The sequence below is a fragment of the Notamacropus eugenii genome, chromosome 4, assembly GCF_028372415.1.
Source record: "Notamacropus eugenii isolate mMacEug1 chromosome 4, mMacEug1.pri_v2, whole genome shotgun sequence".
Taxonomy (NCBI): domain Eukaryota; kingdom Metazoa; phylum Chordata; class Mammalia; order Diprotodontia; family Macropodidae; genus Notamacropus; species Notamacropus eugenii.
This window is the reverse complement of record NC_092875.1, coordinates 257,712,695-257,728,361: the sequence shown is the minus strand read 5'-3', so window position 1 is coordinate 257,728,361 and position 15,667 is coordinate 257,712,695. Positions and strand designations below refer to the sequence as shown.

At 33.5% G+C, this 15,667-nt stretch overlaps 1 protein-coding gene across 2 annotated transcripts in view; it reads left to right on the top strand.

Moving 5' to 3' along the window:
- Positions 1–6,712, top strand: part of DSC1 (desmocollin 1) — a 46,142-nt gene extending 39,430 nt beyond the window's left edge. Inside the window, exons 15-17 of one of the 2 annotated variants that reach the window (XM_072604472.1) lie at positions 1,461–1,703; positions 2,605–2,650; positions 2,738–2,823. In XM_072604472.1, the coding sequence (XP_072460573.1) occupies positions 1,461–1,703; positions 2,605–2,640 (279 nt within the window). In that variant the 3' untranslated portion in view covers positions 2,641–2,650; positions 2,738–2,823. Of the gene's footprint in view, positions 1–1,460; positions 1,704–2,604; positions 2,651–2,737 lie in introns of both variants that reach the window. The other variant, XM_072604471.1, reaches the window with a different exon arrangement.
- Positions 6,713–15,667: the final 8,955 nt, after the last annotated feature.

Below are 15,667 nucleotides of genomic sequence, written 5' to 3'. Positions count from 1 at the left end.
AGATATATATATATTCATATCATTGTGTGTGCATGTGTATGTGTATAAATATGATATATAATTTATATTTTGATATATGTGATTTATATATGATATAGTTATAGATATACACATATATGCCAACTCTTACATAGCCATTATTATGAAGGGGAGAAGTTACTTGAGTAATATAAAAGAACATATAATCAAATTTCATTTCATATAATCAAATTGATATATATATATGCATATATACATTTATATGTTTTACTTTGGACAACATATGTAATATCCAAGTGGAATTAACAAAAAACTCATGAGTTTTGGAGGAAAAGGGATGATCTAGGATGTCAAATACTACAGAATGGTCAAGAGTACTAGTGAATAGTGAGAAAAGACCAATAATTTAGAAAATAATAGATTAATGATACACTTGGAAAGAGCAGTTCTAATCAAATAGTAAATTCAGAAGTCAAGTTTTGAAACGATGAAGTGTGTGAGATGCAGGGAAGTCATGGCAATGACTGTTGATAATTTTAAATAGTTTGACTCTGATAGAGAATAGGATGATAGTTTATGAGAATTGCATAGTCAAATGAAGTGTTTCCTCCTCCCCCAAGGGTCTAGCCATACGTATAGGGAAAATGGAAGGAGTCAATGTATAAAGAGAGATTTAAGATTAGAGAAGGAAAGAAAATGATTGAAGAGGTCATGCTTGTGAAGAAGAGACGAGGAGGACGTTGATCTGTAACTTTGCATTGCGGGAGATTGCCAAGGACACTGAGAGGTTAAGTGACTTTCTACCAGGACAGTGGACAACCTGGATGTGTCCTAGACAGGACTAGAACTCAGTTCTTTTACACTACAAAGTCAGTCCTCTATTCATCATACCATGGTGCCTCTCTCACAAGAGGTGACTTGTGTTCACTGTAGTAGGCAAGTAGATTTGTTTGAGAGAATGGCACTGAGTGAAAGCTTTGTGCTAAAATTTTCTGGTATTAATTAATTTTCTTTTTAAAAAAAATCTTATGTGGAAATGCCATTTTCTGCCTTCTTGTCTTATGGAATCTGCTGTAATTGCTATATTGTCTGCCATCTAATAATTTTATTTTGAGGTTTTACATCGAAGACATTACATATAGCTTCCATTCTACCTTCTTGTTGGTCATGTGATCTAGCATTTTTTTAGAATAATAATTTAACTTTAAGAAAATAGCTTTGCCTTTTATAGACATAATATGAAATTCTTTAAATCTATGGAAATATCAATAAAATGCCACACTGTTCTTTTACTATGCTATTCAGACCTTATTTTTGTTCATAGATATTTATCATATTTGACATTTTAAAGGGTCCTTCCTTAATTGTTTTCATTTCACATTAGAATTTTAAACAAAAAAACTAAGAGAATAACTTTTGAATCTCATGATTTTAGGTGGTTGGATGTTGTTATTTTATATTCTTTTAAATTTTATTTTTAGGAAGCAAATATTAGACTCCCCACACAGAATACAAACATCTGCACTGGGACACTTTGTGGACAGGGAACCAAAACTGGCGGACAACAAAGTTTTGAAATGGTAAAAGGTTACACCTTGGAATCAACCAAAAGTGGAGGTCATCAGACATTGGATTCATACAAAGGATCAGGACAAGGACTGGTAGATACTGGAAGATATGCATACACTGATTGGCACAGTTTTACACAACCTCGCCTTGGTGAAGTAAGCTCCTGTTATTCCAACTTCACATTGTGTGTGTGTGGGGGGGGTGTGTGTATGCACATGCGTGTGTGTTTAATGTCATAGCGTGATCATCCATATAACAAACTTCAGTGAATTTGATGCTACTGGTCATCTTGTTACTCTCAACAACATTTTGCCACAGTTTCATCTGATATAGCTCATGACTTATGGTTTCCTTGATTTATCTTCAAGAAATACTTTTAGCATCACCTTTTAAAGTGTTGTTAGACAAAGGTCTCCAATGTAATTGTGTGCAATCATATGTTTTAGTGAGAAATAAGCAGTTGAAATCTCTCTTGCTTTAATACTATCAATAATATGAAACTAAATAAGGTTTATATAGTGATGAACATATAATTTATGATACGTTTATCAAACATAAATATGTTTGATGCATTTAGGATAAGCATCTGGCACTAAAGAACATAGCTGGCCCAAAAACACATAATATATATGGCTATCAACTACATTCAGTGATGGATAGAGAACTCAGAACAATATTTAACATCAGCTAATGATATCAGTCAGATGATTAATGACAAGATTATTTTGATTTTTCACTTTTCATTTTGACTAATGTGCAGATTTATCATCGATTGTAAACATTATCCAGCTTAAAGCATTCAAATATTATAGTTCTATAGCTCCATGTAGATATCACAGAACACATAATCTGCCCTGAATATGTAAAGCATTTAGTTAGCAGACAAATAAAAACCTCAAATATTTGTGGGTTCGATTGGAAAAAAGCAAGCTAGTTTTATAATAGATATATAATTTAATTTATACTTTTGTAAATCACTAGAAACATTTATTTGCTAAATATTTACTTTAAGTATGAATATAATTTAGACCAATCATGTGCATTTTTTATATGTAGGAATCCATTAGAGGACACACTCTGATTAAAAATTAAACAATAAAAGGTAAATCAAAGAAATTATTTTTATGTGAATATGTTTAGGTGTTTTTAAAAAAATAATAATAAAATGTGGTTTTCTTTTCATCTGCAGAAGGTGTATCACTGTGGACAGGATGAAGAGCATAAGTATTCTAAAGACTATGTCCTTTCATATAACTATGAAGGAAAAGGATCTGTAGCTGGCTCTGTAGGCTGTTGCAGTGATCAGCAGGATGAAGAGGGACTTGAGTTTTTAGATCATCTGGAACCCAAATTTAGGACATTAGCAAAGACATGCATAAAGAAATAAAATGAGAAGCAGTGGGTTGTTATGGAAAGAGAACACAATTTGGAGTCAAATGACTGGGTTCAGAACCTGATTGTTACTTACTAGCCCATGCTACCTTTAGGAGGTCAGTGAAATCAAATGTCTGTAAAATGCTTTGCAATTTCTAAGTGTGAGCTAACAGTAGTATTATTAAGCCATAACTTCTCTGGGCCTCAGTTTCCTCATTTGCAAATGAGGGGTATGGAGTTAGTCCTTTCCACCTCTCAATTGTATGATCCTAGTTGATGATTGTAAATAACTCTTTAAGAGTTTTTCACAGGCATTGTAAATTGCAAAATTTTTGTCAGAATCTTCTCTCTTTCTCTATCTCTCTCTCTGTTTCTTTCTCTCTCTCCTCATATCTACCTAACTATCCATCTATCTATCAGTCTCTCTGTCCTTCCCTCATCTCTCTCTATGAAAGGTTAATGTCATCAAGGTTTGACTCAACAGTTTTCATTTTAAAAGGTTATCAATTATTCCCCTTTTTCACTATACACAACACATTGTCTTCCTTTTCTATGTTTTAAATACAGAACAAGCAAGTGATGATCCACTTGGAATATTTTGTGCAATCTTGTATACTATGTATCTTTTCTATGAATAGAGATACCTGGGAAATGAATAGATTGTCAAGGATAATGAAATGTAAGATTTTAAGCTTGCTTGATTATGAGTCCTCTCACTCTGATTTAATTCATATAAATGTAAGAATTTTAATATCTAAGAAGAGAGGAAGTTGAGAAAGAAGGGAGGAATATTGGAGCTAACATGAGAATGAAGAAATCTGGGTTCAAGTTTCACCTCTGACACATACTGGCTAGGTGGTCCTTTGCTTCTCAGTGCCCTAGGCAACTCTCTAAGGCTATACTGTAAAGAAGGTGTACAGAGCTGCACAGTGGAGGGAATTTCCCCTCCAGAGAGTTTTTTATACAAATGAAATTGCAGGTTTTATTCCTTACCTAATAACTGCCAGTATTACTTGGTGGATTCTTTGACTTTAAAACCAAAGGTCAGCTTCAAGCATCTTACCCCAGAGAGCTTAACTTGCCTGAAATAAGTGGAATTCTCCTTCATATATATATTCACAACTCTGAATTTTCATCATTAGAATATGGCACGTGTAATTTATTAAATCCCTCTGTTTACAAGGCATTGTGTAAATGCAAAACAAAATAAGAAAAGAACACTGGGATTATTGAAATTTCCTTATATTCAGACAAATAAAAACAAAACCAATTTTGAAGTTTTTTCAGAAAATGAAAAAAATTAAAACTGATGTATGCATGTAAAATAATTCAAGTGAATATTTTTAAAAATTTTAAATTTCTCAATTATATATCAGTCTGTAAAAGAGCAGAATTATTTTAAACAAATATTTGTTAAGAGTTTTTATTATTAGACTCAAAATATCTATGGATAAAAACTATAAATGTCATGGAGATGGTTTTCTAGCTAGAAAAAAGGTTTCTCTTGGTCAATTAATTGGTTAGATAGTGAATAGGGTGCCTGGTTGGGCTTTTTTGTTTCTGTAGCCTCATTTTCTCCTTGGTGGCAATTTCCAGTCTATGTGTTCCTTAAAATGAAAGTGGTTATTGCAGCAGAAGAGAGAAATCTATGTATTTTCCCCATTGCACATGCTACTCATTGTCTTACATATGATCTTTGAAATGTTATATATATGTTATATGTCAAATAACATTTTTAAATAACAAAGATAAGGTATAATAAATGGCATAACTAAAACTGACTTGTTTTGCTAAAGACATTTCCAAAGGTATTTCTGTATCTTATTTGCATGGTAACTCCAAAGAAAGATGTAGTACTGACAGACTATAAGAAGGGTTAATTAGCTACATGAAAAGCTATTCACATGGAGTTTTGTGGAGAAAGCTTTCTGAGTAAAGAGAAAAAAGTAACTGCTGCACAATTAATTTATCCCCATCTTTACTTTCTATACTACACTGTCCTCAAAGCTGTTTTAGGGAAGGAACAACAGTGGAAGTATGCATCTAATCATCATTGCATAAAGTACCAATGATTTTAGTGGTGTAAGAGCTCCCTTCACCAGATTGCAGCTCATCTTTAACTCATTGTCATAGTTGTTCAGGGAGGTTACATATCTTCTGCTGGTAGTAAATGTCAGCGATCAGATTTAAACCCAAATCTTCCTGATTTCAAATCAAGCTTATTATCTACTACAGCTTGCTGACTTTCATGTTCATGTATGTGAACATAAAATTTTATGTTTCAAAGATGTATTTCTGCTTCAACTAAAGGAAGCCATTGTTAAAATGGCTTCCGGGAGATAAAGGAGTTCTGAGTTGATTTCCACTGTTTTAAAAAAGCACTTGGATATCATTAGTTGTTACCTCTCAGAAATATCATTCGTATTCTGTGTTAAAACTAATGTGATTTTGAAGACCATGTCATGACTGAAATTATGTGTATATGCCAGAAGATTCAGAATTTAGGATGTCCTACCAATTAATAAGCTAATACTTATTAATCTATACAAACAATTATTTTCTGTATTTCTAGCATTTCAGTCCTTAAAAACAGATCTCTAAGGGAGAAAATAGCCAGTGGTAGGGTGGGAAGGAACAACTGCATTTTGCAATAAATTTACTTTTTCCTGCTTTTCTTTGTAGTTTTTTTCCTACACGTATATTAGCATAGTTTGATTTTGGTATGTTTATGCATCAATTCTCTTAATCAATAAGAATTAAAATTTCAGGCTACTTATAGCTTTTCACAGATATAAATCCCATCATAACATCAATGAGAGTGCTTGCATATTGTTCAAAGGCAAAATATTGTCAATGATTCATTTCACTTCAGAGGTTACATACTACTAATTTATTTTCATTTTAATGTTATGTGTTTCTTTTTTTCTTAAAGAAGATTTTTTTCTTCCTTCGAGAAAGTTGTACACTTTCAAAGGCATATTTACAGCCTTTCAGAAAACTATCCTAGTCTACCTGAAATTAACAGGCTATGGCAAGGGAGGAGCACCAAATGTCAAAATGATCCAATCAATATTCTGGGATGGTCTACAAACATAAATAATCACCCACTGGCAAAACTGTGCAGAGCGCACAAACTTGTCCAGGCTGTGCCTTAGTAGAGTAACACTTGATCCTATCTCACCTGTCTTATTATCGCTTTGAAAAATGACATTAGCAGTGAAACAGCAAATATGAAAGTGGCACTGGCTAAGTAATTTTGAGAAATATGAATCAAGGTGCATATATTAAGTACCTACTATGCAGCAGGCATTAGACTAGGCACTGGTGACAATGACAAAAGTGAAAAAGTGAGGATATCATAATTAAATTACTAGTACACATCCAAAATCCAAGAAGATAAATCTTAAACTCCAAGAACTTGGAGAGGCATTGGAAATCCTTAAGTACACCCACCCTCTTTGACAGATGAGAAAACTGAGGCTCTAAACAGTGAAATGATCTACCTCAGGTTCCTTAGCAATTTAATGATAATGCCAGGACTAAGTCACAGGTCTTCGCAAGAGACAAGCTCACAAATCATCAGGAGGATGGATCTTCATGGACCACCAGTGGTCAGTGGGACCCATTTTCAAGAGCAATGATGTAGGAAATTAGGGTCTGCATGGTACCCAGGGACCTAAGAGAATTGTTACTTCTAGGTCTCTACAATCACAATTTATGGAGCAAATATTGGTATTGTCATATGGGTATGCACGTGTGTGTGTGTGTGTGTGTGTGTGTGTGTGTGTGTGTGTGTGTGTGTGGTTAAAAAATGAACATCAACAATATGAAGTCATTCTGGAACAGTGAGTCAAAATTTGAGGTAATACAGAGTCAGCCTCATGATTAATGATTTTCTAAAATTTCATTCGAAGGGTATTGGTGCAAATTAATTTTGTTAAAGTATCGTAAAGTTTATGATACTATTTAAAGCATGTAGATTCATTGTTATTAATTACATGTGAATTTTTTCTTAAGTACAACTTCTACTGAGTTCAAAGGAATATATGTACACAGAGTAATTTTATGACTATGGGAAGGAAACAAACATTTGTAGCAAGAGACATCCTCACCCTGCTTCATATCCCCAAGTGTCTCTTACTCATAAGGAAGAATTATGTGGGAGTACTGAAGTAGAAGAAAATTGAGTGTAATTATCATAAGTGAGTTTCACTGAATACCAAGCTCCTCATTAACCCTTCAATGATTTTAATCCCTTGGGTTCACTAAATGTGGGTATTTTTGCATAACTTAAAAAATTTTTTAATTTTTCAAGAAAATAAATTTATGGTGGTTAGAAAAGTTTTAGATTATTAGCATAGGCAATGTCCTTTTAATAACTACTAAAAGGGAAGCAAATTCCAGCATTTTGATTTGTTATATTTTGGGGGAAAAAAAGAAAGAAAAGGGCTTAGTCCTTGTATTTAGAGTCTAGATATAAGACAAATAAAAATTGAACAGGGAGGTTAATAAACCATAGAAATATCCGGTCTTACACATTCTAACTAGTTAGCTACAAAAATTTGAGAAGGCCGTCGGACTTTTAGCTATTTTCTCACTGGTGTATTTTCTCACTGATATAGGGAATTTTTAAAAAGTATTTTTAAGGATATTTTAGGGACTTAATTTGAAAAAGTACATTGACATAAAATGAGGTACTTAGAGGCCACAGCAGCAAAATGAAAAGTTTGCCATGATCCTTGTCCAATATGCATGTGCAAGCTAACTACAATTCAGTGAAAGGAATGATTTGTAAATACTGAATAAAAACAAATTTTCATAAAAGGAGGTGATGTCTCAGGTGTTTTATTTGGAAAGCATGTTTTATCATGAACAGAAACCAACTAAATGTTTTTCAAGTGATCTAATAAATTTACTTAATCCCACAGTTTCCCAAGCAAATTTCATTGTTTGGTGAAAATTCTCACAGAATCTCAATTGAATGAGAAAACTATATCTAAATTCAATCATTTCAATTAAAATTTTTGAAACACATATACTCTATGCGAAGCCCTGTTCCAGGCATTGAACGTATAAAAAGAACCCTTTCTGTAACATAATTGTTAAAGAGCCTTGAACCATAAAATCGTTCAGATAAAACCAAAAGATTTTGCTGAAAACATAGTTCATTGCTTGACTTTTAGGGAAAATCTAAAGGCAGGCACAGGTTCTTAGTCTACTGCTAAATTATAAAAAGGTGACTTGTTTATATATACAAAAGTTACAAGATTTAAAAAATAGTAAATAAACTTGTTTTCTAGTATTAAATTAAATGAGAAGGGCAGCTATCACTATGGAGTTAAAGCTTACATTTGATTCCCATTTAAATGAAAATAATAGAGACCGGAGTCACTATGTAGGCTGGTATCAAGTACAGAAAGTTTGTAACCACTGGTACATTAGACATTTGAACCTTTGCCCCATTCCAATCCTCTCTGTATATAGATGCTGGTTTTTTTTTTCCAAAGTCCATTTGTACCTTTATCTCTGAATGTTTATATGCTTCTGTTACAACATGGGCCTGGCCTCAACCACTTGGTAACTGTGTAACCCTGGGTAAGTCGCATGACTTCTCTCAGCCTCAGTTTCCTCTTCTGTAAAATGAGGATAATCATAACACCCAGGGTTGTTATTAGAATCAAGTGAGATATTTGTAAGATGCTTTTCAAACACTAACGCACTATATAAGCTACTTTCTACAAGGTGGTCTAATGAAGCCTAATTTTGCCAAATTCAATTAAAGCACAGTGATAACTTCATTTATTTTATCAATCATTTAATTGAAAAAAAATTCTTAATCTTTTTGACCATCACCTATAGAGAAGATTACTCCCCCCCCCCCCATTATTTGGCAAATTTAGCTTACCTAATCTTTTTCATTTATCTAATAAATCTGAATCATATTTAGAATATTTTTCAGAATTAACCCAGGGATAGTACCATCAGGGCCCAGCTTCAGTTGAGCAATCTTGCCTCAGACTGTCCTTAATTGCAGAGCTAGTTTATCCCTATAATTTTTTTTAATGCCTTCTTTGTCATGGGTGTGGTTCATTGAAGTATCCCAAGGGTGTGGTTAAGACTTGTTAAAACCAGCTATATCCTGTTAGGTAATCAGCTCTATCTTGTAGTTGTTTCTGCTTTTCTGTTTCCAATTGGGAAATAAGGCAGAAAATAAAAAGGAAAACAAGATGTTCTAGTGGCCTTCATAGTGAAAGATTAAATCTAAAATAAAGAATGGCCAATTTTCCCCGAGATTATGTTTTATCTGATGGTCAAAACCTGCTTCACAAAGAAATATTACTTTTCTTAGATTAGGAACTGGATCTTCAACATCTCTTCCAGTTCTAAAGCATATTATCTTGTGTTATAGTGAATATAATTGGCCAAAACCACAAAATGGAGAGGGAAATCACCTCACAGAATCATGAAACCTCCAAGTTAGAAGGCATCTTAAAATATCATCTAACCCAGCCCATACCTAGGCCAAAAATCTCCTCTATGAAATGCCAGCTTGATCAAAAGCATATATCCTTATAAGCAGACATAAAGACTTTATTTGTACACCTACAGCAATAGAAAAATCACTATCTACTACATTTTTCTGACAACTTTAATTCTTAGGAAGTTTTTTATATTGACCTAAAATCTACCTCCCTTCCTGGTCCTTTTAAGGAAAGAAAAGTAATCCCTTTTCTATATAACTATACTTCAGACATCTGAAGCAACTAGGTGGCATAGTATACAAAGCAGCAGACCTAAGGTTAAGAAAACTCAAGTTCAAATGCAACCTCACATGTGACCTAGGAAAATCATTTAACCTCAGTCTGGCTCAGTTTTCTTATGTATAAATGGGGATAGTAATAGTACTCACCTCACAGACTTGTGAGGATCAAATGAGATATTTGTAAAGTGCTTTGAAAATCTTAAATGCACCAAATAAATAATAGCTATAATTATTATTCTTACTTTATATACTCTTCCCTCTTCCAAATCAACTATTTTTCTAACTAAATATCCCTAGTTTCTTCAATTCTCATTTAGCATGATTTTGAGTCACTTAAACAATGACTCCAAATCTCTTTCCTTGAGTTACCTTTGCTTAATTTCCAATTCCCAATAACTGTGGTGATCATATGTCTCAGATTTTTCTAGGATGTCCCAATTTCAAGAAAAAAAAGGGTTTTTCAGTCAAATACTCCAATTGTGGAGGTCTTAAGGGAATGAAGACTACTTATAATGACTGATTAGGCTATAGGTGCTAGAGATAGTGATAACTAGCTAGCCAGAGCCATCCATCAGATCAAGATTCAGACTATAAACCAGTGGTTCTGAAGCTATAGTGCTGACAGCATCATTATAGAAATGCCAAAAATGTGTACTCAGTTACTACATTTACTTTTGATATTTCAGTAGTGGAGAGGGACTATTAGAAGGGTCTGTAAATGGGAATTTGGGAGGGTAGGGGGAGAAGATGGGGGAGGGACGTTTGGAGGGGTGTAAGGATTGGGATTGGAATGGTAGAGGGAGAGGGTAAAGAGGATTCTTGGAGGGATGGGTGGAATGGGGAGTGAGAGGGTGGGAGAGGAGAAGTTAAGGTAACATATTGTGTAAAAAGAGAGGCTGAGAAACAAAATAGTGAATAAAAATAGGATGGAGGGAAAATCACAAATAGTCATTATAACTTTGAATGTCAGTGGGATGTTTATGGAAGCTGTCTTTGTGGTGGCAAAGAACTGGAAATTGCAGGGATTCCTATCAATTGGGGAATGACTATACAAGTTGTGGTATATAATTGTGATGGAGGAAATGATAAGTTCAATGATCTTAGACATGGAAAGACTTGCACGAAATGGTAACAAGTCAAATGAACAGAATGAAGAGAAACACTGTATATAGTAACAGCAATATTATTTTAAGAACAACTTTGAATGACTAATGAAAGACATTTTAACTATTACAAATACACAAATTAAAAATAAAGGACATATGAAGAAAGACACCATCTGCATTCAGAGAAAAAAAGGATAAATAGAAGTATGTGTAGAATTATATATACATATGTGTGTATGCATACATATGTGTCTAATGGTAGCCATCTCTAGGATGGGGGAGAAGGAAGGAAAAAAATTACATGACAGCTTTATTATATATTTATAAGGAATAGCAAGTTGTACATAATATGCTTATAGTTTCATGCACAATTATCTTTTTTATTATACTGTGTGTAAATGCTTGTTTTATTCCTTAAATTAAAAATAAAATAAGTAACTATGAGGAAACAGAGGCCCAGGGAAGTCATGTGAGTTGCCCAGGGTGATGCATTATCTCTCTGAACCTCAGTTTCCTCATATTTATTTTTTAATAGTTTAGTATTTTTCTAGGACTATGAAATATTCTTTGGAGAGAGAAATACATCTGATTTGAATCTGGATCTTATGATAAAATTTTACAGGTCTTCTACTATACCACTCTTTCTCCACTAGTAAAAATTGCATTCCCACCCTGATTTTTTTTTTAAGATTCTTGTTTATCTCTTTTTATCAAACCTCCATAGACATTCTATCCAAACTGTTGGATGCCTTCCTGTGGATCTTTTTCATGGAAGTTACTAAAAGCAATAGAACTTCCTACTTGTTTTTCTTTGCCCTTGACAATGACCAGGTCTTTTCTTCTTTGGATCAGACATGCAAGACATCAGATTATATTTTTACACTGTCTTTGGTATGCTAACAATCACTATAAATATATTTTAGCCTATTTACACTCATCATACATCTCTCCTATTGGTCTTGGGGGCACCTACAATTCTGATTCTATATATTTATATTCAAGAATATATCTAGCATAAAGTTAAAATAGAAGAGTGATGAATATTAATGGTGAGGTTCTCCAAATGGTTCTGTTTCTGTATAACATTGAAAAATTATGCATAAGCAACTATCATTGACCTTCCAAAGATTATAGAGATGGTGAGAAGTGCTGTAGAATTCAAGAAAAGAAAATATCCTGGTGTTAAAGAAAAGAAAATGGAATTTGAAAGCTATAGGTCAGTATGCTTGAGTTTAATTGCTGGCAGAATTCTAAAATGAGTATAAAACATTTCTATTTGGCATTCCTGAAAAAATTTCAAAATTATCACAATCTCATCTTGATGTTTTCCATCAACCTTCTTCATATAGTGTGAATTCAATGACTGTCATGATCCTGATTTTCCTTATTAGGCCACTTATATTTTTAAAGAGATACTTAGTGAACATTTAGAAAAGGGATCAATGATCACTAAGAGCCAACACAAATTTTACAGTAGATTTTGCTAAAATAACCTTAATTTTTAAAGAGTTATAAAATTAGTTGTTTGAGGAATGTTATAGAAATGATTTACCTAGATTTTAGCAAAGTATTTAAAAAGGTCACTGAAATTATTCTTATGGGGAAATAAAGAGAGACAGGGTAAATAATAATATAATTAGGTAGGTTCCATAACCAAAGAAAAGAATAGTTACTGATGGTTCAATGTCACTATGCAAGGAGGACTTCAATGGTATATGCCATAGATATATATTTGGCTCTGTGCTAGTAAATGCATTTTAGTAATGATTGGGATAAAGGTAGTGATAAAATATATTTAAAACTTGCATACGACTCAAAGCTAGTGAGTGATATCTAATATAATTGACAATAGTGTCAAGATTAAAAATAGACATATCTGAATATTGGAATGAATTTAATAAGATAAAATTCAATAGGAATAAATTTCAGTTTTACATGTGTTCAAAAATGTTAACTTCTTAGCTATAAAATTCCTCACTTTCACATATAAAGGAATACCTACAAAGCCCCTCTGAGTTTGGGGATGGCTTTGCCTGTAAACAAAAAGACAAGGAACATGGTAAATGAATGACATCTAGAAATTCTCTCCTCATTTAACTCTCTTCTCCCATTTAAAGAATGGAAGAAATGGTATAAAAACTGTGGAGCAATTAACAGTAAAGTCATTTGATAATTAATGGGCAAATAATATTACTAAGTTTATAGCCTTTTAAAAATATTTTTAATATATTTTCTCTCAAGTACATGTAAAAACAATTTTTAGCATTCATTGAAAAAAATTTAGTTTCAAATTCTCTCCTTCCCACCCTACCCTTTGTTCTCATTGAGAAAGCAAGCAATTCGATACAGTTTACATATGTGCAGTCATGCAAAGCATATTGCCATATTAGTCACACTGTGAATAAAAATAGACTCAGAAAAAAAGGAATTTTTAAAACATGTGCTTCTATCTGCATTCAAAGTCCACTAGTTCTTTCTCTGGAAATGAATAGCATTTTTCATCATAAGTTGTTCATAATTGTCTTGGATCATTACATTTCTGAGAATAGCCTAATCGTTTACAATTGATGATCGTAATTTTGCTGTTATTGTATGATGTTCTCCTGATTCTGCTCATTTCACTTTGCATCAGTTCATGTAAATCTTTCCAGATTTTGCTGAGAGTATCCTGGTCATCATTTCTTATAGTACAATAGTTTTCCTTCATAATCATATACCACAACTTGTTCAGGCATTCCCCAATTAATAGGCATTGCCTCAATTTCCAATTCTTTGCTATCAGCAAAAGAGTTAGTAAAAATATTTGTATACATATAGGTCATTTTACTTTTCAAAAATTTCTTTGGGATACAGACCTAGTAGTGGTATTTCTGGATCAAAGGGTATGCATGGTTTTATAACCCTTTGGGCACAGTTTCAAATTGGTCTCTAGAATGGGTGAATCAGTTCACAATTCCATCAACAATGAATTAATGTGTCAATTTTCCCATATTCCCTCCAACAGTTGTCATTTTTCTTTTTTTTTTCTTTTTGGTAATATTAGCCAATCTGAATAGTGTAGGTTATAGCTTAAGTTTCAAAAGATCATAGATTTAGAGCTTAAAGGCACCTTCAGGATGATCTAATCCAACTCCCTTATTTTATAGATGAGAAATGAAGGTCAACAGAGGTTAAGTGACTTATCAAGAGTCTTAGTTCTAGTAAGTTTCTGAGACAGGTCTTCCTGACTCTTGTACACCACTTTATCCTCTATGAAATTTGGGAGGTATACATTGCCTTGTCCTGAATGGAATGAAATCTCCAACCAAGGTACCTAACCCTTTCAGCAGGAAGAAGAGTTCAAAGAAAAGATTAAGTGTATTAGGATGACCTTGTTCTTTGTCCAAAATAGCTTGACACCTGAGGCTGAGAATCTTTTATTAGGGAGAAGAGAAGACTTGGCAATCGAGACCCTAAAGGAAAAAGATTCAAAAGACTTTTTTGGTGGTCTTCATAGAGCAAAGATTTCCTGCCTTTTCTTAAAAAAAATAAGAGAAAACCTTTAGATATTATTTTAGGTGAAGTATAATGGTATCCTTTGTTCTTCCTGAGGAAGAGACAGCTAAGGAGTTCAACTGATCCAGGAGATAGGGGTGATGATGAAGAATACAGTTGAGCATCTTTCAGAGACTGCAAGTCCAATATAGCCACATACATTAATAAAGATTACAAGTCCAATGAAGCAGTGTCTAGAAGGGAAGATTACAAGTCAGGGAAGGTGGGAATTATTATGTTCATTTTGAGTTCATGCCATATGATGACTTGGTTCAGGGGACCTGAGGGTAGGAGGGCAGAATGGCATAAAGGGGGCAAGAATCAGTAAGAGTCATACAATTTTGAGATAGAAGAGGCAGCATAGTGAGTAGGACCCAATTCTAGACTTGGAATCAGGAGTACCTAGGTTAAATCCAGTCTCAGACAGTTACTAAAGGTGTGACCCTAGGCAAGTCATTTTATCCACTTTTCCCATGGGAATAATAATATCACCTACCTCATAGGGATGCTGTGAGAATTAAATGATATAAGTCCATAGATAGTTTTGCAAATCTTAAAGTTCTTTTAAAACATGTTATTGTTGTTGTTCTATCTATAAGCATTAATTTAAATGTCGGTACTTCAAATGAGAGCTCCTTGCCCAGTGACCAGTACATGAACATGCTACTAAAGAAGCTGATTCATATCAGTCTTGACATTTTCTCTATAAATGAAGTCAGAAGACAAAAAGAAACTAAGTAGGAGGATGACTCACAGATTTTTCATGGAGTCAAATAAAGGAGTTCGTTTTCGTCATTCATCCAAAGGCAACAGGAAACATTTATGAGCCAATTGGATGTCTTACTGCAGTACTCATGGCAGGTATTTGCAAAATGAATATGATGAATGAAGATACTTTATTGCTTATTCAGCAATGTCTGTTGCAGGGGATGAGGAAGGAAAAAAAATGATAAAGAACTCAATAAGATCCTCTAAATTGTCAACATATATTTTAAGATTCAGTGACTACAACACAATTTGAGGGGGAGGATTAGGGAAAATATATTGTATAACACAGTTTAATAAGAAGAAACAAGAGAGCATAATGCCTCAGAGATACACTAAAACCATGTTTCTATATATTGTGGATTTTTTATTCAAGAAAAAAATCAGACATCACTAGGCATGATGAGCACTAAATATTCACAGGATAATGGATCTAGAAATAGAAGAGTCTTGAGAGGCTACCTAGTTCAACCCCCTCATTTCACAGGTAAAGAAACTGAGACCTGAGGTGGTAAAGTAACTTGGCCTGGTCACACAGATAGAAAGCATCAGACACAGGATTTGAATCTGGGTCCTT